Source organism: Stigmatopora argus, chromosome 22, assembly GCF_051989625.1.
Source record: "Stigmatopora argus isolate UIUO_Sarg chromosome 22, RoL_Sarg_1.0, whole genome shotgun sequence".
NCBI lineage: Eukaryota > Metazoa > Chordata > Actinopteri > Syngnathiformes > Syngnathidae > Stigmatopora > Stigmatopora argus.
The window spans coordinates 8,068,070-8,088,753 of record NC_135408.1 but is presented as its reverse complement, the minus strand read 5'-3'; the positions used below and the strand labels follow the sequence as shown (position 1 = coordinate 8,088,753).

General features: G+C 39.9%; 3 protein-coding genes across 3 annotated transcripts; 1 reads left to right on the top strand and 2 right to left on the bottom strand.

The window, feature by feature from the left end:
* Nucleotides 1-1,780: 1,780 nt before the first annotated feature.
* Nucleotides 1,781-8,504, bottom strand: LOC144068450 (complement factor B-like). The gene is made up of 18 exons (XM_077593004.1): nt 8,378-8,504; nt 8,067-8,273; nt 7,805-7,990; nt 7,048-7,224; nt 6,421-6,507; nt 6,176-6,315; nt 5,277-5,421; nt 5,056-5,187; nt 4,877-4,987; nt 4,677-4,811; nt 4,080-4,177; nt 3,841-3,973; nt 3,498-3,636; nt 3,341-3,417; nt 2,747-2,844; nt 2,536-2,665; nt 2,148-2,197; nt 1,781-2,068 (listed from the first exon to the last, which is right to left on the bottom strand). The coding sequence occupies exons 1-18, from the start codon at nt 8,430-8,432 to the stop codon at nt 1,895-1,897; spliced, it is 2,274 nt and encodes a 757-aa protein (XP_077449130.1). The 5' UTR covers nt 8,433-8,504; the 3' UTR covers nt 1,781-1,894.
* Nucleotides 8,505-9,945: 1,441 nt separating this feature from the next.
* Nucleotides 9,946-13,622, top strand: chek1 (checkpoint kinase 1). The gene is made up of 13 exons (XM_077591694.1): nt 9,946-10,176; nt 10,487-10,601; nt 10,692-10,800; nt 10,901-10,965; nt 11,042-11,111; nt 11,182-11,370; nt 11,438-11,542; nt 11,614-11,697; nt 11,770-11,854; nt 11,917-12,085; nt 12,481-12,612; nt 13,077-13,178; nt 13,259-13,622. The coding sequence occupies exons 1-13, from the start codon at nt 10,112-10,114 to the stop codon at nt 13,373-13,375; spliced, it is 1,407 nt and encodes a 468-aa protein (XP_077447820.1). The 5' UTR covers nt 9,946-10,111; the 3' UTR covers nt 13,376-13,622.
* A 113-nt stretch (nt 13,623-13,735) lies between these two features.
* vsig10l2 (V-set and immunoglobulin domain containing 10 like 2) lies at nt 13,736-20,616 on the bottom strand. The gene is made up of 12 exons (XM_077593063.1): nt 19,729-20,616; nt 19,028-19,375; nt 18,547-18,822; nt 18,129-18,404; nt 16,801-17,070; nt 16,404-16,661; nt 15,795-16,085; nt 15,178-15,528; nt 14,211-14,333; nt 14,105-14,129; nt 13,928-14,028; nt 13,736-13,842 (listed from the first exon to the last, which is right to left on the bottom strand). Exons 1-12 carry the CDS (start codon nt 19,775-19,777, stop codon nt 13,736-13,738), a joined length of 2,475 nt encoding a protein of 824 aa, XP_077449189.1. The 5' UTR covers nt 19,778-20,616.
* Nucleotides 20,617-20,684: the final 68 nt, after the last annotated feature.

Sequence of the window (20,684 nt, the reverse complement as noted above, 5' to 3'; positions counted from 1 at the left end):
AAAATGATATGCTATAATTTCATCAGGACAGATTTTTTTGGGGTAATGTGTTGCTTCACCATGAGGAGGATGTATATTTTTGTGTTTTGTAATTGGCACGTTGTGTAGTTGGAGTTTTTAATGTCAATGGATTTTATATTTTTAAAGGATGGGATTTTTGTTATGATTTAGCTCGGCTGCGGAAATTGAAAAACTGTAATTAGTTTAGATATTTGTTGTAAATACTGATAGGATAGCTAATGGGGAAACAAATAGGATAACATTATTCGTTGGTGCAAGAAGAATGTCTGATTGGAGGGTATCATTTCATAACTACCACATCATTATTTTAGCTTTGTTTCCAGTATTAATCGGGAGCAGCCATATATTGCAAGTTCTGGAAGACTCCTTTCAAACTTACCAATCGGATTACAAGGATCAGCAGCTAGCACTTTTCTCAGCACAAATGGCGGAAAAAGGAATCTATGCACTTATTGATGGGAGTAATTTCTAAAATGGACTATAAGGTTGATTTAGGAGCAGCAGAGAGACAGATCAGCCAGAGTTTGAGGAAGTAGGATGCTTCATCAGGAATCTGCTGTGTGGGCTGGCTAGGCATAAGACCAAGGGTGGAATTGCTCAAGTATCTCATCCCTTTGGCTTTGATTGATTCTGGGCTTTACATGGGAGGGTGCCATGTTGAGGTTAGCAGGTGGACAATAAAGTAGAAGACAAGTGAGATGGCTAACTAAAGCATTTTTGTTTACGACATCTGAGAGCAGGAGGAGCTTTTATTCAATTAGGACTCCCGTTGGTCTCGCTCACATCTTCTGTCTCCGGCCATCCCGCTGACCTCCCCTTCTCTCCATCCTAATTAGTTATGAGATGAATGCTCCCGTGGGAATGCTCCTGAAAAGCATTGACCGCACACACACAGCGGGCGGGAAGCGCCACATGCCAAAGTGACGCAGATGGAAAAGTCACATATTGGACGTTTAGCCAATAGGAAGAATGGCTCGTTGTACTTTTATCCACTGAGGCCAACCATGACGGCATAATGGTCAGCTGATCAAGTCAAATAAGCTCATTCGAGGCCATAAACCCGCCTCTGCATCGTTTCTAATGCAATGCAGGCCTCGTAAAAATAACACACACAACAAACAATGACAAGTCGCGCTGATTTGCACCGCAGAGGGAGACAGGGCTGTCCGGCGTTGTAACCATAAGTACTTTCCGCTAAATTCAATTTGAATAATGCGAGCTGGCACGCCACCAGACGTGGTGTCCGCAATGCGTAGGCCCGCGCAGACAAGCTGGAAGCAAGCCTCGACTCTGTGACCTAAAAGGAGAGTCGGAACGTTCCATCAGCGAAGGTAAAAGCCTTTTAATGAAACCTTTTAGTAATTCCGCGCCGCGTTTGTATTCGCAATTTGACAAACGACCAGTTGTAAAGGAAAATTGTTGAATATGATGAACGCTATGGGGGGTACCTACTCAGCGGCCACAAAATTAGGATGACAACATGTTGTACTCGCCTCTGAATTTGAATCCTCAGCATGTAAATGTGATACAGTGCGATAAAAATGATAGATTTGAAGCAACTATATTTTATCTTTAGAGAAAAAAAGTGTGACAAGATAAATGACACAGGTGAGACTTAGCTAGGAAGAAAAGAACTAAAATTCTGATTGGGGAAAAGGATGGAGAATTGCTGGGAAGAATCTGATTGGTTGATTTTACCAGGTGAGATCAATTGGAAGAACTGCCATTTAATTTTTTTGCAAATAAATACAAATGTGTCTAAAATTTGAGAAAAAGATTTATTCAAAAATCTAAATGGGACTATTATAGTTCATGCCAGCTTCCTCTGCAATTATTGTCATAGCAACATGTTACATATACATTTATTTAGCATTTAGCTCTTCAAGAAGTTCAGCGAGGAATAATCATCATTGTCATTTCCAAGTATAGATTTGAGGAAAGGTACAACTCTGAAAACATTGATGTGGAAATCTCGGGAGTTCTCCTGTGACTCGACAACACCGCCACCCTTGCACAAATTTTGGCTTCCCCAGCTGACCACTCCAATCTGGAGGGAGAAAAAAAAAACCATAACCAATTATAACAATGCCAAAACGAACAAGATGATCTTATATGAGAAGGCTCACCTGCACTGTACGATGTTCGTAGTTCTTGAACACAGCCCCTCCAGAATCACCTGGCCCAAACGACATTCCTTAGTATAAAGTTAACCTTATATAGTGACTATTTTATGGCCATTAAAAAGCATAAAAATCAACATCACCTCATAAAGATCTGTTGTCCACATATTTTAGGTCATGTCGGCTAAAATATTACCATTGGCTGTAGAGGTGTGTTAGGGTTAGGCTTTGTATAAATTAATACAGTGTCATGAAAAGAAATAATAATAAGTTGATTTTTTTATTGATTTTTTTAATTTATTCATTTGTTTTATTATTTCTCTTCTTTTTTTATAATCTTATTGCCTTTCATTTACAGTCGTGGCCATTCAAGCAAAGACTAGACCGACATTACCTTTACATGCTATATGGTCTCTGAGGGGTGCTCGACCTCCGGTGCATAAGAAGTTTTCAGTCACAGGAACTTGTGGGTTATTTGTCGTGATTCCCGGCGCGTCCAAAGCGTGTCTAATGCAGTCATCCCGCTGTGACACATGATGGGAAAGCCAACATTCACTCAAAGGAACATTTGCTATAAAATGAGGCCACATTTGTCAACAACTCACATTATCACCAAGCTTAGCGTGGACGTGTTTTTCGTCCACCCACTTGCCTCTACTTGTCAGGAAAGTAAGTTTCTCCATATTCTTTAACAGAAGCTGTTCTGTTTTTAGAGAGCACAAAGATGCAGTTTTGAGTGTTTTATTTACAGACTGAGAGTGCATTATTATTATTTTTTTTTCATTTCATTTTCCTCCCAGTGTTACAACGATTAAATCCAGTAATTTAATAAGAAAAAAGCTTTGAATTTTGTTGCCTTGATTATTTATTTAGTTAGAGGGGCTTTGTAGTGGTTTGTTTTGAAAGTGATGTATTTGTTTTATTGATTTGGGAGGATACACTGCCCTCGGGTGGGGAGTTGCTTATTTGTTCGGAAAAAGCAGTGTGTGTTTATGTTAACATGAAGAGCTGTGGTCGTCACTGGATGTACAGGTCAAAATAAATGTTATATTGCTAGCATAAACAGTCATATCTTTGTAATATATCTCATTACAAAAAATCTGCAACATATAAATGTTTGCTATCTGATAACTCCATGAATCAAACTATTTAATCGATACATACATCTTCATTTGCAGATTAATTAGAATTTTGCCTACCTTGTTGTGCGCAAGTGGATTCACCACCAAGTTTTAGACCATCACTTGTCCCCTGGGTACAGGGTATGCAAATAGGTCTGAGCACAAAGACAAGACAAGGTCTAAAAGACAGTTTCAAAACGGCTATCATTCAAACTATTATCAAATCATCTTGTACCTGACTAGAGTGGAGATTTTCACAAATTCTTTTAGTTGGATGAGAGCCACATCGTAGTCATAAAACTCTTTAACGCCCTCGTTCACTTTAGCGCTGATATTGAACTTCGGGTGTAAAAAGAAATTTTTAACTCTTTTTGCTGTTAAGGAGAGAAAGAAAGAGAAAATCCGGTACAGTGCAATAGAATTTAGGTTGAATTGAAACTTTTTGTGAGGTCCTTATTCAACGTTATTTTCATCATTTGGTGTAGGCCTATAAAAACTAGGCAGTGGTCCGCAGGCCGTAGTTTGGAGACCCCATTTTTGGAACAAAATGGAGGGCCAATCGGTCGGTATACACTTACTTCTGCCCTGTCCGTCGTCAATGTCGACCACGACGTGTCTGGGCAGATCTTCAAATGTGAAACAGTGAGCGGCGGTCAAGATAAACATGGGCGTCACCAAAGAGCCCATACATCTCATGACCCTTCCCTCGTTCTTAAAGAGGCAGCCAGACACACATGAATAATTACATCAAGTCCACAGAGGCAGATTGTAATGCAATGGGCAAAAAGAATGAAAAGTCAAATTCTTCATTTGTCACCTGGACAACAATCTGGGCCGACCATGGATAGTTCTCTCTTCCTTTCGTGGTTTCATAATCCTTATGAAGACCACATGTGCCTGCGACTTCATTCGCATCTGAAAATGAATCAAAACTATGTGTCAAAAATTCCAGTCAACACAAAATGGACACATTTTTGTCAATATTGTTGTTATCAATGTGTCATTGTGTTATGTTTTTGTATGTCTTCCTGTTTTTGTCGTTGTCAGGCCTCATACTGTTTTAATGCAGCCATTTTTCTGTCCCAAAGTTATGTTTATACTTGGGTTTGTTTCTTTCCTGGCTCATGTCATATTGTCAGAGGCTAATGTCCAAATCCTAGAGCCCTTCATTTGAACATTGTAATGTAGTGTAATGGTTATTAAATAGTTATGAAATCAATGGTGTAAAATGATACTTGATCTCCTTGGTCTGATAGGTCTTGTAAATACATTAAGAAACAAGAGAAGGCTGTTTTACCATCACGTTATAATCTTGTATAGAGGTCCACAGAAACAAATTAGATGTCAGAGATGAATAAAAACAATCTGTACTAAGAAGGAAAAATGCGTACGTCATACTAGATAGGAGACTCACCAATGATTTCATCAAAAGTCTTTTGCAATTTTTTGATGTCCTTCATCCTGAAGTAATGTTGACCACCCAGTCCTACGACCAGATGCTTCAAATCATCGTCAAAGACCTCCGCTCCAATAGCAAAAATGTAAATGTCTGAAAGATGGAGGCAAATATTAATTCATTTGCAATCAAACTCATTTGGGTTAGCGCTAACTCACCTAGATAATCTGCTCTCAATAGCTCTTTCTGTTTATAATTTGGGTCCATGTATACCATGTGCTTGATTTTTTCCACCGTCGTGTCAGGGGCACCGCCCATGTTGTACGCACCTGAAATCAAATGGGTTAATTGATATCTCAAACAACCAATGACACATTTCAGATGTGAATGAAGTTACCGTCCGTAAAAAGAATGATGACATGTCGGTGGTCCTTAAAGCCGTCTTCCCCGGTTCGCTGTTTTATTACAGCCATTCTTTCCAAAAAGGTTTCAAAGGCCAAGTTCAGATCAGTTCCGGCTGTGTTTCTATCTTTTGAGAAGGAAGTCACAAACCGAGTAAGGAAAAAACCTCAAAAGTGAGACGTATTAAGAAATAGGCCCAATCTTTTGATCACTCACTTCCTGTTTTGAACTTTTCCAACTGGGCCCTCACGTGATTCAACTGAACCGCGCCATCCAAAAAATCTAAAATGTTGACAACTTCAAATATTTCCGAGGAGAAAAAGATAATCTCATAGTTTGGCGAGATAGGAAAAGAAGAAATCTGAGAGCGGTGGGTGACAAAAAAAAAATGACATTAAAGTTTTATAATGACCAGAAAAGCACATGTAAATTGCTTAGGTAATTGCCTATGTGTGTTATTTTTAAGAGAGCCATTTAATAACACTGACAACATGCCAAGACATGCCGTCTGAGAAGCATCAGCCAGGATTATGACTCGTATAGTGTTTTTAATGAAATGCACTTGTAATGGGATGATGCTCTGACAGCTAATGGGATGAGAAGACCCTGTTTATACACGTTTGGTGAACGGTCAGCCAAAGTGTGGTCATGAAGGTGTGCCAAACACTTTTTGTAACTGCTTCACCCTAAAACATACTGTCAATTATTGCAGTACTACACACACCTATACTGCAAATTACCATTTCTTCATGTCCAGTGAAAAAGCATTTTAGAGCAAACTCTAAGAATATGAAGACAATTCCATTTCCTCAGGCTAAAATAGTTCAATTGTTTATTTATGAGGATTTCGCAGTCCACTACATCAGTGAAGTATTTTTTTTGTAAGTCAGCACAATTGTGGCCAGTGTCAATCCGATTCTTTAAACCACAATCAGGATTTAATTTTCATCTCTTAAATAGCTGAGCTTCTGCTGACTCTTTAAATGACATATTTCATTAAAAGAGATGCCAATTGTACTCTAGCCATTATACAGGCACAATTTCCAATGCATATGATCATTTAAATCTGATTTTGAAGTGTTTCGCTTAGCAGAAAGAAAGAAAAAAGTTTTTACCTTGGTGATAAGTTTGTTTACAGTATCTCTGGCGCCAATGAAGTATTTTTCTTCAATGCTCTCTGAAATGTCTACACCAATGTAGATGTTGAGTTTTCCACTTTTGGAAATCCGGATTTTTCTGCCCGCCTGCGTGTCATCTAAATGGTTAAAAAAAAATGATAATAATAAAAGACACTGTTATTTTTTACTGTACACAAAACATAACCATGCTATGCTTTCCATGATATCGTCATTAGACTTGCCTGTTGGTTCCAAAGTGGTGAGGCTTCCTTTAATTGCGCTGCCAAAAGCGTCTGAAACTTCCAGTGGAGTATCGTAAGTGTAATCATCTGAGAATATAAACAGCAAACTGAAGTAAAAATGAATTCCACTTGTATAATGTGCAGTAATTCTTCACTTGATTTTCCTCATCTCACTGGTTAAAACACCAACAAAACAAATTCATATGATTTCAAACTAAAGTGGGGAGGCAAACGTTTAAGGTGCTTAGATGAGCAACAAGGTATTTTGTCCATATGGAATCTTTCAGTCTGAATGACCAACCTACTGGTCATGACCTCAGGATGATGGTCATGTTGAGCCTGGCCTACCCAGAATTCATTGTGTAAATGGGGAAAGCCAGCATGATGTCATACATGAGGACAAGATGTCTTAGCTCTTTCAAATGAAAGTAAGATAAGTCAACTAAACACAGAATATAGGTCGTTATTAACACATTCATTCCCATCTGTAGTATATATCCTGTACATCAAACACATTGACATTGAGTCCATTTGAAAAGCAATGAATATTTTTCAACAGTTTAAGGAAGTTGAAAATGTTGCTCTTTTTTTGTAAATAAACTGAAATACACTTGGTGCCCCGCTTACAGTAACAAGCTGGTTCGATGCCCGTCCATTGGCCGTTCTCCAGGCACATTCGCTCAGGGGAACCAACAAGAAACAAATTGCCATTGCAGCTGTATTTCACTTTGTCGTCTAGTCCAAAGGAATTGCCAGTTCTTAAGGCCCCAGCTGGTATCCCGGGATCAGGACAATCACTTCCTGCTGTGGGAAGTCAAAGTGCAACAGTTAAAAAAAATGGGTAAGTAAGTAAATAATTAATTCAAAAATGAATAGGTTGCCCGTCTCCTTGTGCCCTGTGATTGGCTGGCCACTGATTCGGGGTGTTTTCCGTGTGGTGCCCATCGTTGACTGGGAAAGGCTCCAGACCCCCCGCGACCCTTGCGGTTCGGAAAATGAATGAATGAAAAAATCCATGTTCACTACCCAAGGTAAATTAATCTGATTCCCATCCAGATTTGCTAGTGGGAAAGAATGTAAAATGAATTTGCAATCACAAAAACCGTGCAAGAAATTTAGCAATACTTTTAAATCTCAGGAAATACACAATATTTCTCCACTTTTACTTTGTACCTATATTTGGCCCCCGATACAGGACTTTGGTTCCCTCTTGTGGCATTTTAGGGTAATTTAAGATTTGACTACAGCAAATTGAATTAAATTGATGGCTTTTATTGCCATTATAGCAGTATAATGATATAGTGTGGTGATGATGATAGTTTGAACTTCAAGATTGTTATATTTGATATAAAAGATTCAAATTACAAAGTAAAACTGAACTCACAGTCACGGCTGCAGATGGGAGTGGAGCCACTCCACTTGCCGTTAGGCAGGCAAACCCGGCTATCCGAGCCTCGCAACGTGTAACCAGAGTAGCACTCATACGTGGTCTCGTTGTCTACAAAATACTTCTCCTGAGGAGGATTGACGCTGCCGTGCATAAGCACAAATGGGTTCGGACATTCAACCACTATTAAAACAGAAACAAAGTATGAGATCAATTTATGGTGCCAAGTAAGAGTAAAAGAGTTCTTGGTGCTACTCACCCCTGCATGTTTGAGGCCTAGAGATGCTGGGTTTTTCCTTCCATTCGCCATTGAGTTGACAAACACGCCTTTTGGAAGGGTACGGATAGAAACCCTCAGGACAGTGATAGATCAGCATACTGCTTACATTTAACCCCTTAGTCAGTGTGTAATGACCTCCAGCTATTTGCATATTGTCCTCAGTACAATCGCCCCACACTTGTCCACCTAAAAGGACAATTTTTATTTTGAATATACTCAAGTCATCCTTTATTCTTTACATTTCCAAGCAAGCAAGATAATGTTAATATCACAAACACTGCATGGCTTACCCATGAGGAGACATAGAAGCACCATCCATCCAAACCAGAAGACAGATAGTTGCATTTTGGAAACGTCAATAACCGAGGATCTAAACAGAAAGGTTTCATGGGAGATGGGCTTTTATAAACTTAAAAATGATGCATGGCAGGGAAGGATGGGACTTTTCCAAATTGAGATGTTACTGATTAACTTGGGGACAAATAAAGTGAGATCAATATGACTAAAAGGGATTACTATCAAAACTTTAAAAAGTCTCATTATATCTTGCAGTATGATTCCTTTTTGGGTTGAAATCATTTGGTAACAGTTAAAATGAACGTAAAAGTCTTCAATTATGATTGTAATAGTAATCTGTGACTTGTATGGCTGAGTTAGGTATACACTGGAATTTAAACAAATGAATTACATTTTAAAAAAGCATAGTAATTTACTCTTGTTAAATGGGTGAGGGCTAATTATTGTATCTATTATGTTTTGTCTTCTTTATGAGGTAGTATTTAAGCCATGTGAACACCTCCCTAAGCAAGACAAAGTACACTCGCTTCATCATTTCCCAAAAGCAGTGGGAGGGTTGAGCGTGTATTTGTTTACATACTGAATTGATCGCACACTGTGCAAGTTCAATTGATCCAGAAATTCCCCCTGCCCTCATTTTGCATCTAAAAGAACCAGACAACATCATTTATTTTTATTCCTACATTAGTAGCATTTTATACAGGCACATCGTATATTTTATCCCAACTCTTTTTATAGTTTTGTACATTTTCCCGAATCGTTGTCAACATTACCAGTGCATTGGAGCACGTCACATTATTCCTATTGTTGGTCTCCTGTGTCTGCAGTTGTCTAAACATGGCATAACATGTATGATCTTGCTACATATAATATTAATTTTTGGGGGCTATTTGAAATTGCCATCTTGCTAAAAATTGTTTTGTACTAACTTTTTATTGCAAAAAATATATATTTTCATTAAAAAAATAAAAAACTATTAAAAATAACTAGAGTTTAAAAGAAAAAATAGGCTCAGATTTAGATTCAGCACCACAAAGGCACATAATAAGTTTTTGTTTTTGTTGACCAATGTAAGAAAATAGCAAATCTGGACCAACTGAACTATGAAAATGTGATTAAATATTTGAATCACTATTAAACGCCTGCCATTGACGGCATTAGACGTCCAAATCATTTTGACTGGCAAACACGGCTGAAATTGTTGTGTATTTTCTGCTCTACTTTCTAGTTTGTTGTTTACTGTTAGATTTCTGTATTAAGCATTTTTAAACTCTTCTCTTTGATATTCTTTAATGTGCATTGTGGTTTTTTTGTGTTGTTAAAATGTGTTTCACCATCATTCAATATTTTTACTTTAATGATGCTATTGTGGAGTATTGTGTGGGCTATGGAACTCTTCTACAACAACTTTAGTCCGTAATATAATTTGGAATAGTTTATTATTATCTGATTAATAAATACAAATACGTAAATAGTATGCTTTTAAACTATAGATAATGTTTAACTGACAGGCAAACCGCAACACAGAAGTAACCCGACGCCGGAAATGACAAAACGTTGAAGTGGGCGTGTCAAAAACCAGCGCGCCGATTTGATCGGAAGCTCTGCTATTTTGAACTTTTTTGTTCCGAACGAATATTTGCAGGCTGCATTTGTTTTTATTATCATGCTCCAGAAAACAACACACTTTTAGAGATACGAACGTGTGTAAAATCTGTACTTTTAGTATGGCGGTGCCTTTTGTGCAAGATTGGGATGTTGTTCAGACACTTGGAGAAGGCGCTTATGGAGAGTAAGAATCTTTTATTGTTTCATTGTTTCATGTCTTTAACCAGTAAAGATGTCCACCCCATTATGAAATTAAGATCGTTGTGTGCTAACATTTCTGAACCAAATAGGTGGGCCGATCGCTATCATTACTAGTTATGTATCTGGGAGTAAATATGGTTGCATTCATTTGCCATTGCTTATTTTTCAGTTGTGTAAAGTATGATCAAGATAGGGACACCATGAATTCCAGTTGTTGTTTTTTTCATTTGAGATGTGTCTTCTTATGTCATCTTACATTGTCAGATGTTAATCTTTTTTGCCTTTTTGATCAGGGTGAGGTTGCTGGTGAACAGACAGACGCAGGAGGCGGTTGCCGTCAAAGTGATTGACACCACACAGGCCAAAGAGTGTGCAGAAAATGTCAAGAAGGAAATCTGTGTTCACAAGGCAGGTTACGAACTCCGATGCAATCCGTACGATTATTAAAATCAAACAGCTTAATCATTTGTGTTGGACCCTTTTGTACGATTTGTTCAGATGCTGAACCACCGCAATATTGTGCGATTCTTTGGTTGTCGCAATGAAGGGACCACATTCTACCTCTTTTTGGAGTACTGCACAGGAGGCGAGCTGTTTGATCGGATTGGTGAGATGCACATAAGACAATATATTTTTAAAAATAGACCATCTTGCTTGTGAGGCTAATGAAATCCAGTAACTGAATAAATGTTGCCTTTTCTCCATAGAGCCGGATGTTGGAATGGCAGAGAAAGATGCTCACAAATTTTTCCAGCAACTTATAGCCGCTGTAGTGAGTAAAGCATTTGTGTGTTTGTGTAAATCAGGTGACCTCCATGTGTAAAATTATTTCTTCATGCTTCCTGCAGAAATACCTCCACAAAATTGGCATCACTCACAGAGACATAAAGCCAGAGAACATTTTACTGGATGACAAAGGTGCAAAGCAATTCATGTATGAAATGGCTAGAGTTAAAAAAAGTTTTATTCTGATGACTGTGCTTTCCAGACAACCTCAAGTTGACCGATTTTGGCCTGGCAACCATGTTTCGCTTCAAAGGACGGGAGCGGTTAATGAATCGTCTCTCCGGAACTCTTCCTTACGTTGCCCCGGAGCTGTTGAGCCAGAGCGAATACAAAGCTCAGCCTGCAGATATCTGGGCTTGTGGGATTGTACTGACGGCAATGCTGGCTGGAGGTAAGTCTTGCCACACACTTAACAAAATGTTGACCCTTGACATGCAGCATCTGTCATTTATTCACAGAATTGCCGTGGGATCAGCCGTCTGAAATCTGCCAGGAATTTTCTGATTGGCTAAAGAAGAAAACTTACTTGCCCCCCTGGAAGAAAATTCAGCCAATGCCTCTTTGTAAGTCCTCAGTCGGTGTACAAAGCGCATTTTTCCCATGTTGGTGCATGACTCCATTTTATTTTGGTCAGGTTTGTTGTCCAAGTTACTTCTGACCAAACCAGAAGCACGCATCACCATTGAGGACATCCACAAAGACCGCTGGTTCACTGAAGGTAAAATAGTTAAAGCAGCCTGTACCTCAACATGATAATTTTATGATAGTCAAGAATATTATTTTTGCGCAGGTGTAAAAATGTCAGTCTCGACTTTAACCTCAAGTACAGACAAAGACCGGCGGTCAGATGTTGGAAGTATATCTCGAATCAGCAGGTAAATGTACCTTTTCTTTTATGTACTTCTTTGTACGCTCCTAACATTCATTTTCTGCGCAGCGATGATAAGATGCAGTTTTCCAGCTCGCAGCCCGACCCGACGGCGGGAGGCTGGGAAGCCATGCTATTCATCGCCCAATCGGACGGTCAGGTCAGCTTCTCTCAGCCGATCAAACCTGAGCACATGCTGGTGGGATCTCAGCTGCTGGCAACGCCGGGAGCAAGTCAGGTGACTCCCGAAGCCTCTTTTTTAGGGTTTAAATGGGTAATTTGTCAATTTCAAAGTAAACCTACTTGCATAGCAACAGTCTGCTAGTTCAAATGCCATAAAATGATAATGTTTCTTCCTTTTTTCATTTTCTTAACAATTCATTCAAACACAAGACTGTAAGAAACTTTCAAAACAAACTATTTCAAGCCACTCCAATTAAATGAATCACCGAAGCATCAAACTTGTATTTGAAGCTTTTTTCCCCCAATCAAGATACATGATGTAATCAATTAATCACTGCAACCCTAATCAAGCCCTTTTTTTATTTTGGGACAACTGGTAATGAATGATTAAGTTTCATTGCCATTTTCTGGGCTAACTTCATTTTGTAATGTTTTCATCCCTGGACGCAGACGGCGTGGCAACGATTAGTTCGCCGAATGACACGTTTCTTCACATCGGTGAGCGCTGACATCTCGATGACTTCGCTCAAAGCCGCCTGTGACAACATGGCACTCAGCTACAAGCTCACCTGCAACAATCAGGTGTGAACAACACTCAAGTACACTAATATATAATCTGTGTATAATTTTTAAAGGGACAAACAGTGAATTAAGTTGTGACTTTTAGATTCTAATCAAGCATGCTTTATTGTTCAGTATGGTGTCAGTGAGTTGGACTTTTATCAAATTTATTGCACTAGTGTGGGCATTTTTTTGCAATTGCAATTCCATGATTTCATATTTCTGTATTCTTTATCTTTAATAATTTTATTCTTAATTCAGCATACTCAGTTTATTCTACAGCAAACGGCAGAGGGCGCCTTTTTAATACTGCTTTGGCTCATGGCAACACAGATGAAACCTACAGAAAAAGCCCAAGTGGGAAGTTAGCAGTGTGGTGTTAAAATCCGTGTGTTCATCCATTCAGGCGTTCATTTCCATATTTGTGTTTTGGGGAAGTGTTGCTTCTCATTTACACGCACTTTAACCTCTATTTGCCCTTTTAGGTGACTTTAAGTACTTTGGACAAGCGGAATAACAAGCTCATTTTCAAAGTCCACTTGCTGGAAATGAATAAGATGGTGCTGTTAGACTTCAGGCTATCTAAGGTGGGTTTTGGTGACTACAAATACAGTAAAGTCAAAGGAAATTGACACAATGTGAAATGTTAATGAGCTCGTTTGTTTAGGGTGACGGTCTGGAATTCAAGCGCCTTTTCTTGAGGATAAAGCAGAAGCTGGGTGACATCATCTGCACACAGAAAATTGCACTTCCTACTGCCTCTGGTGACCACAAACAAACATAAAAGGACGGAGAAGTAAGAGTTTGTATATATATATGTGGCGCTGTTCAATTATTCAAGTTGTGTTTTCAATGTGTTCTCTTCAACTGTGCACTTGTTTCTTCTTTCTGCTTGTTGTGTTTTTTCTTCCCACGGTCTCTTGTTAAGTAAGATAAATAGAGATTCTGTTCAGACACTAAGGAGACGGATTTATTTGTATTTTACTTCATGTTACTTGTGGAAGTATATCTTAAATAAATTATTTCCAAGATGATTGTCCCAAGTGGGTTCTTTTTCAAGACGAATAAAAGTGCATATTTCACTCATAGTAATCTTCTACAAATGGAGAACTGAATGATTTGGGGAGTTTAATATGCTTTAGGATCAGGTAGCCTGGACGGTGATGGTGACATTGACTGGTTCGTTGTCTTCTGTTGTCGGGGCTTGGGTGGTACTTGTCAAGGGTGAAGCTGCCCGGGGTATTCGTGGAGCTAAATGAAGAAAATATTTATTAACAAATTTTTATTTTACGTCATCAGACAGAAGCTAAATGAATAATTCTACTATCCATCTTGCCTGGGTTGGATGAGCCACCCATGTCTTCGATTCCCCCCTCCATCCCATTCACCACTTCATCCTCTGGGAAATTAATGTTCTCCCTCGACTGGCTGTGACGTCTTTGGAAAAAGCAAAATAATCCATCAATCTATCATGCCCAAATTCTCTATTTGTATACATGCAATATTTACTCACAGGCCAAATAACATGTCATGAAGTCCTGTGGAAAAGCAATAGGGAAAAGTTGATTTCTGCATCATTGCACTGCGCTAACATTCACCGGTGTGTCTACAACACTCACGAGGGGTGTTGTTGCGGTTACGGAAAATGAACACGAGCAGCAGCATGGTTGCGATGGCTGCAAAAAGCATCCCGCCGATGGCAGCGCCAATCACAGCAGGGTAGTTGTTAGATCGTGGCTCCGCTGCAACACATCACAGTTACACATTGCAAAAAAGCTACATAGTACATTATATATACTGTTTATATGCTTGATATAGTTGTAATCTTGGAAAAAGTTCAAACATGGATGTGTTATTGTATTGTGTACAACTGTCAACAATTGTATAGCATGACTAAATTTGAAAAATTGTGGGAATTTTTGAAGTTGGACATGGTATATGATATGGATGCATGGGTATTTATAAGTTACAAAGGTGGCGTTTTAACACAGAACAGAGGTAGATCATTTTTTTAAGTTTTATCATAGTTAAAAAAGGAACTTCTCTGTACTATGACTCATGTTACTAGATTATAACTATACTCTTTAAAGTGTTATTAGGAGAATATGTCCAATCGTGCCAAAATACCCATTCTGTCATATGAATTCCCCTGCATCCTCAACTTTGTCCAACTTTAAATATTTCCAAAATTCCCACCATTATCTGTAGGTGGAATATTTTGATGCACACAGAACATGAGGTGAAAGTTGAAGGGAAGAAGTAAAAAGAAAGTAAGCATCGTGTGTGTATGTGTTTATGTAGGGTTCATGTTGGGTCTTCACCTGAGTAGATAAAGAAGAAGAAAAAAACAATGTTAAACTTTTACTAGATTAAATCATTCCTCAGTCTTACTAATATTTCACTGTGATGAAATGTAACCACATCTCCCACCCGTGTTAAAAGCCATGTTTAAAAAAAAATCTTAGTAAACCTAAAGGACGTGTTATCATTTCAGGCCAGGTTTACAAATAAAGATCATCTACATTTGAGTTTATTTGCCCTTGGTGCTTGTCTGTACCATTTTTGCATTTATACTGCTTAATCTACCTGGCGTCTTCGCAGCAGAGGGGTGCCCGTAGGTTCGGTGGTTGAAAGGCATAACTCTGAACTGGTATTTTGATGTGGGTGTGAGCCTGCCCACGGTGTCAATTCTGACATCAGGATCCTGGATGACGTTACGTTGCCAAACCGAGGAGCTCATCCGTTCCTCTCTTTCCTCCAGTGAGTCATTGTTGGCTCTCCTCCCGGGCCTCACGTTCAATGCTCGGTGCTCCACGAAGAATCCGGTCCAGCCTTGTTGGGCGTCATCCTCCATCTGCCACACTAACTCTACCTCATTCCGCAGCCGGCCGACATACGCGACCCTGATCAGGGTGGCATTGGGTGGCACTGGGTGCTCTGAGAAGACAGGTTAATGACAAATATTGTGGCCGCTACAAGTAAGATATTATTTAGTCCTCAAGTGTCAAGCCAATTCCACAAAAGGCCAATTGGCTACAGGATTTCCAACCACCTAGACCAGTGGTCCCCAACCACCGGTCCGCAAGCTACCTAGTGCCAGTCCGTCAGAGTAAAAATATTAAATATTCAGTTAGAATGAAATCCTCAAGTCACGTGGCCCTTTGTGGAATTGGTTTAACACCTGTGATTTAGGCGAATCTTACTCTTAACCACGAGCGTGATGTTAAGGTCAGCTCCTCCAACCGCGTTGCTCGAGGTGCACCGATACTCGCCACTATCCTGAGTCTCATCTGTGTTTCGCACAGTCAGGTTGGTCCATGCTGATGTTCGTAGCAGCATGTACTTGGATGTGTCCCTGACATCCAAACCGTGATTATTAAACCAGGTTATTTGACTGGTGGGAAGGTAGTTTGCCCTCAAGTTGCAAGAGAGTTGGACATCAGCCCCCTCGTACACAGATATACGTCTCCGTTGGGTTAGTAATACTGGGGCCTCTGTAAAATAGAAAAGTGTGTGGAGTCATATGCTGAACAAAGCAGCAAAAGGTATGTATATGAATGGGAGTGTGCTGTATTTATTTTCTCTCAGATATGTATAAAATAATAATTTAAATGAGTGTTTCCATGTGTATGTGTATTTAAACGTGCTGTCCTAAACAAGGAAGATGTCCAAACATTGCAAAATTCTTTGCATGAAAAAATGTAGTTACATTAAAGTATTTTTTTCTTAAGTCAAAGCTAAGAAATGAAATAAGAAGGATTGCTTGAAGTGTTTTAAGCTATTCAGGATTGTTTTTAGTTCTGTATGCTGACCTAACGTGAGCCTGCAGGTCTGCGTTCGGACTGAAAGTGGATGTTTTGCATGGCAAATGTAAGGTCTTCCATTGTGGGCCATGCCATAGCGAATGATCAGGGTATTGGAGTTCTCTTCCTTTGTCGTTCCAAGGCCAGTGGGGCCTTCCCACCACACCAAAGCATTTGGTGTCCCTCCATCCCAGGAGCAAGATAACATCAGATACAGCTTGTTGATGGTCACGTAGGCTAAACACACGGGTTCTGAATGGGGGAGATCTAGTGCAGGAGAAAAGGTTCATCTATTATACTATACAGTGAACAGTGATTGCCCCTTAGCAGGTTCATGAGTTTTAGCCAAGCAAAACATGACTGGTTGCACATTTTCGGACAAGCATTGTTGGCAAAGGGCACTCACTTGCACGCGTACTGCACTCCACTGATTTTTTAAGGGCGAGGTGAGAGCCTGTGCATTTAAACAAGCTGCTGTTGCCGGCCAGATATTGGGACGACAGCAAAATTTGGCTATTGTGCCCACTTTCGGCCTCAGCTCCTCCTGCCCTTCTTAAGTGATCTGCCCATTGAACTTTGGCGGATGGGAAACCGCCACTCCAGGAGCAGTGCAGTCTCAGGGAGGTGTGATTAAAAGCTGGCTCCAAGGAGCACGAAGGCGAGCCATCCGGTGGATCTGGGGGGAGAAGAGGCAGCGTAACAAGGCCGTGGAAAATGCAGAGAGCCAGAGTGACATCACTGAGCACGCTTCGTACAGTGAACCCCCGTTCATCGCTGGACATGTGTTTCTAAATCACTCTTGATAAAGACATTAGAAAGCTTTGAACAGACAAAAATGCATATTTATTGTGACATCTGTGTTACATTCTTTGCTGACTGCAGCTACTGTGCGATATATTTATATTTTATCATGTTCAAAAAATTATATTTCATAATAGCTATTTACTTTCATTGAAAATATGTAGTCACAATATTCCGTAAAGAATAGATTATTGGTATTTTGATAAAGAAAGACAGTATCAGTAACTTAAAGTCCCACTAATTACTAATTGACAGACTAATTAAATGATTAAAAATGAGAATTGTGTCAAAGGGTATTAAAAAATAAATGATCAGGAATCCAACATATCCATAACTATTGAAATTGTCCAATTAAAATGGGACTTTGAGTAAGTTTGGACAGTGACTGATTAAAACAACAACAAAACAGTAGATGTAAAACACAGGTATCTGCAATTTAGCAGGGGTTTTGGTGAAGGAAAAAAAGATCTGTAGAGAGGCTGTGCTAGATGAACGGCGATATAGCGAGGGTACACTGTATCAGTTAGACAAAAATGAGAGAATGGCAAATGCCAATGGTTACCAGCATTTGCCATTCTCTCATTTGCTGCTTGTCATGGCTGTGACATGACAGCAAGTACTACCTGTCAGAGAAGCCCGTCAAATTCCCGACAGCCCAAATGGAACAACCAGTCTGGAGAGCCTCCACACCCGTCTGCGTGTGTTTTAGTGTGGTGTGTGTTTGATTCAGAAAATGTCTTGAATTTAATTAAAGGTAGAAACAGGTGAAAGAGGTCCCATCAAGACAGAAATGAGAAAAGGTGCGATCAAAGATTTGTTTTGGTCTAGAAATGGCCAGTTTGCTTCTGTTCTTTGTGCTACCATTTACTGTACCAAGACAAGATGATGGGCGGAAATTGAAAGTCTTCACGACGGCGCAAAGTTAAAACTCACAGTACACGGTTAAGCTGATGGTTTTCTTGGAGCGAGTGTTTAAGTAGGTGTTCTGTGCCAGGCAGGCGTATTCCCCCGTGTGCATGCGGAGGACCTTGGTGATGGTGAACTGGGGCCCGCTGTACACCTGTGAGTTGTTGTAGAACCACACGTACTGGCTGGGTGGGTTGGACTGAGCTTGACACTGCAGAGAGACGGTCTCTCGTTCCAGAGCCGAGTACCCTCGCTCAGTCACCGTGTATGGCGTCACGTCGATCCTGGGAATGTCTGGACCAACTGGGGAGACGTTTAAATAAGAATTTATCATCCACCAGATTGGTGTTTGACTGTTAAAAATGATCATACAGTCTATGCTCTTTTAAAATCTAAATCCGGCCTTGTTCAGATGCTTTTGTCTGAAAAAGTGATCTCTACTCACAGATAATATCCAGCCATATCCGATCCGAACGTTCACTGTTCACTGCGTTGCTGGCCAGACACCTGTACCATCCCGTGTGGTTACGGTTCACCTCGGTCACGTTGACGATGCTGCTGTTGCCCTGCGCGAACGCTGAGACGTTTCCGTGGCGGTTTTCTTGCTGCCACATATATTGGATGGGACCCGTCCCGTTGTCTAGATTGCATCGAAACCATATTGTCGAACCTTCCACTGGAGAAACGTCGTTCACCAAGAGGTATGGCTTCGTCACCGGAACTGTATAGAGCAGAGGCTGATTTGTTCTAATGGAGCTTTAAAAAAATATAGTAAATGATACAAAACAATAATATGACATTTTAGGGTTAATGCCGTCGATGGCGCATCATCCGGAGAACCGTTATTCTTTGGTGCTCATTGAGCAAGTGGTGGGACATTTTGTAGTATTGTGCATGCAACCGTGCTCAAGGACTGCCGGCCTTACCTCGTACATTGAGATGCACGTAGTAGTAGTAAACTACAGGTGCGTTCTCTATGTCATAGAAAGCCTGGCAGGTGTAGAGGCCCTGTGCTGCCACAGGAAGCTTGTCGATGCTGACATCGGCACTTTTGGAAATGACCGTCACCTGTCCGAGCGTCTGGGCTACCTTCTGGATCTTGGGACCTTGGCCCAAGTCGTACACTACTGCTTTGATTGCTTCAGTGCCAGGTTTGGTGAAGCTCCAGATGTATATATCAGGTATGGCGGACCCGCACTCCAGGATCACAGCTTTGCCCACCACACCGTACATAGTGGTGTCATGGTACACCACCTCGCTATTGATGGTCTGCGCTGGGGTAAGACAAAAACACATATATGCCAATGTGTGTGTGCAGACAGGTGTTGCGTATCAGGTGTGTATTCATTTACAAGATTAAGTGCATGGTAAAGTTCAGAGTAAAATAATCAGATCCCTTAAAATTGATCAATTTTGCTGCATTTTTACTTAATCAGACAACTTTCCATTACATTACATTTACATTGAAGCCATGAATCTGTCAAGTGACCACAAAATATATAGTATATTGAGGTTTTTAACTCAATAGGTTAAGCACCATGACAGTAACAAGACAAAATTAAACACAACCATAGTTTTGTTTCATATAGGCATCATTTATGCTGCAAATCATTTAAAATGTACTTACAATTTGCAGTGTTAAGAAGAAAAATCAGCCCTAGCAGTTGGGCGAGCATGGTATCATCATGATCTTCGGTCAGGTAAAATGTTTCCAAAAAAATAAAAAAAACTTAGCTAAAGGCCAGCTAAAATGCGTTCCTCTTCATCGTTTGATTGCATCCTAAAGTTTCCATAAGAGACCAGTCGCGACTTTGAGTAGCCGGGGAGCAGGCAGAGATGAAGTCAACTGATTTGCGCTCAATTATTTATGTCATTTTCCTTTCTCTATATACTTCTTTCTTTCTCCAGTGGGGTTAGAATAACACAAGTGATACCTTTTGCTCATCCATTATACAAGGCAGGCCTACATACACCTGCACAAAGTGCACATTAGACTAATGGCAAAGGAGGACATTCTGCTAGTCAAAACTCAAGTGTTTTTTATGTTAGCCCCAATCTGATGCAGAAATCCCCACAAAGGGGATTAGAGGGGATTTTTCTGTTTGATTTTCTTTTGCTCTCTTTGTTTGAGGACACCGGATGCACAACCCATGTGAGAAACTGAATGAAACAATACAAAAAAATAATCTGCTATAGGAGATCGCTTTCCCCGTTTTTAATCTTCTTTGGGAAATGTACAAATAAATTCTGGAGACTTTAATTTTGGAGGTCGCATGGGGAATAAAAAGCAAAATAACCATGATTGATGAGATTTGGATTAGGGATGAACTTTTATTGCAGCTGAGACTGTTGTTTCATCGCACTACTGGAAGCTGCTTTAGTTTTTTTCTTCTTCAACAAATCTGTCTTTGATTTTGACACGTCAGAAGAAAAAAAATGAGAGAATAATAATGTAGTACGTCTCGTTTGGCGTTAGTCGGTAAGGTGAGATGTCTCTTGAATAAATGTAGGCCACTGATCAGTTTCAGACATTTGGCTAAGGTATAACTATGTTCTCATTTCTTTGATAGTTCTATAAGTACA

Coding starts and splice junctions, on each gene's coding strand:
- LOC144068450 (XM_077593004.1), bottom strand. CDS start 8,432: ATGCAACTATCTGTCTTCTGGTTTGGATGGATGGTGCTTCTATGTCTC. Junction 4,988..5,055: donor CATCATTCTTTTTACGGACG/GTAACTTCATTC, acceptor ATTTGATTTCAG/GTGCGTACAACATGGGCGGT. Junction 4,812..4,876: donor ATTGAGAGCAGATTATCTAG/GTGAGTTAGCGC, acceptor TCCATCTTTCAG/ACATTTACATTTTTGCTATT.
- chek1 (XM_077591694.1), top strand. CDS start 10,112: ATGGCGGTGCCTTTTGTGCAAGATTGGGATGTTGTTCAGACACTTGGA. Junction 10,602..10,691: donor AGGAAATCTGTGTTCACAAG/GCAGGTTACGAA, acceptor CGATTTGTTCAG/ATGCTGAACCACCGCAATAT. Junction 11,371..11,437: donor GACGGCAATGCTGGCTGGAG/GTAAGTCTTGCC, acceptor ATTTATTCACAG/AATTGCCGTGGGATCAGCCG.
- vsig10l2 (XM_077593063.1), bottom strand. CDS start 19,777: ATGCTCGCCCAACTGCTAGGGCTGATTTTTCTTCTTAACACTGCAAAT. Junction 19,376..19,728: donor TCTTCTTAACACTGCAAATT/GTAAGTACATTT, acceptor GTCTTACCCCAG/CGCAGACCATCAATAGCGAG. Junction 18,823..19,027: donor CGTGCATCTCAATGTACGAG/GTAAGGCCGGCA, acceptor TGCTCTATACAG/TTCCGGTGACGAAGCCATAC.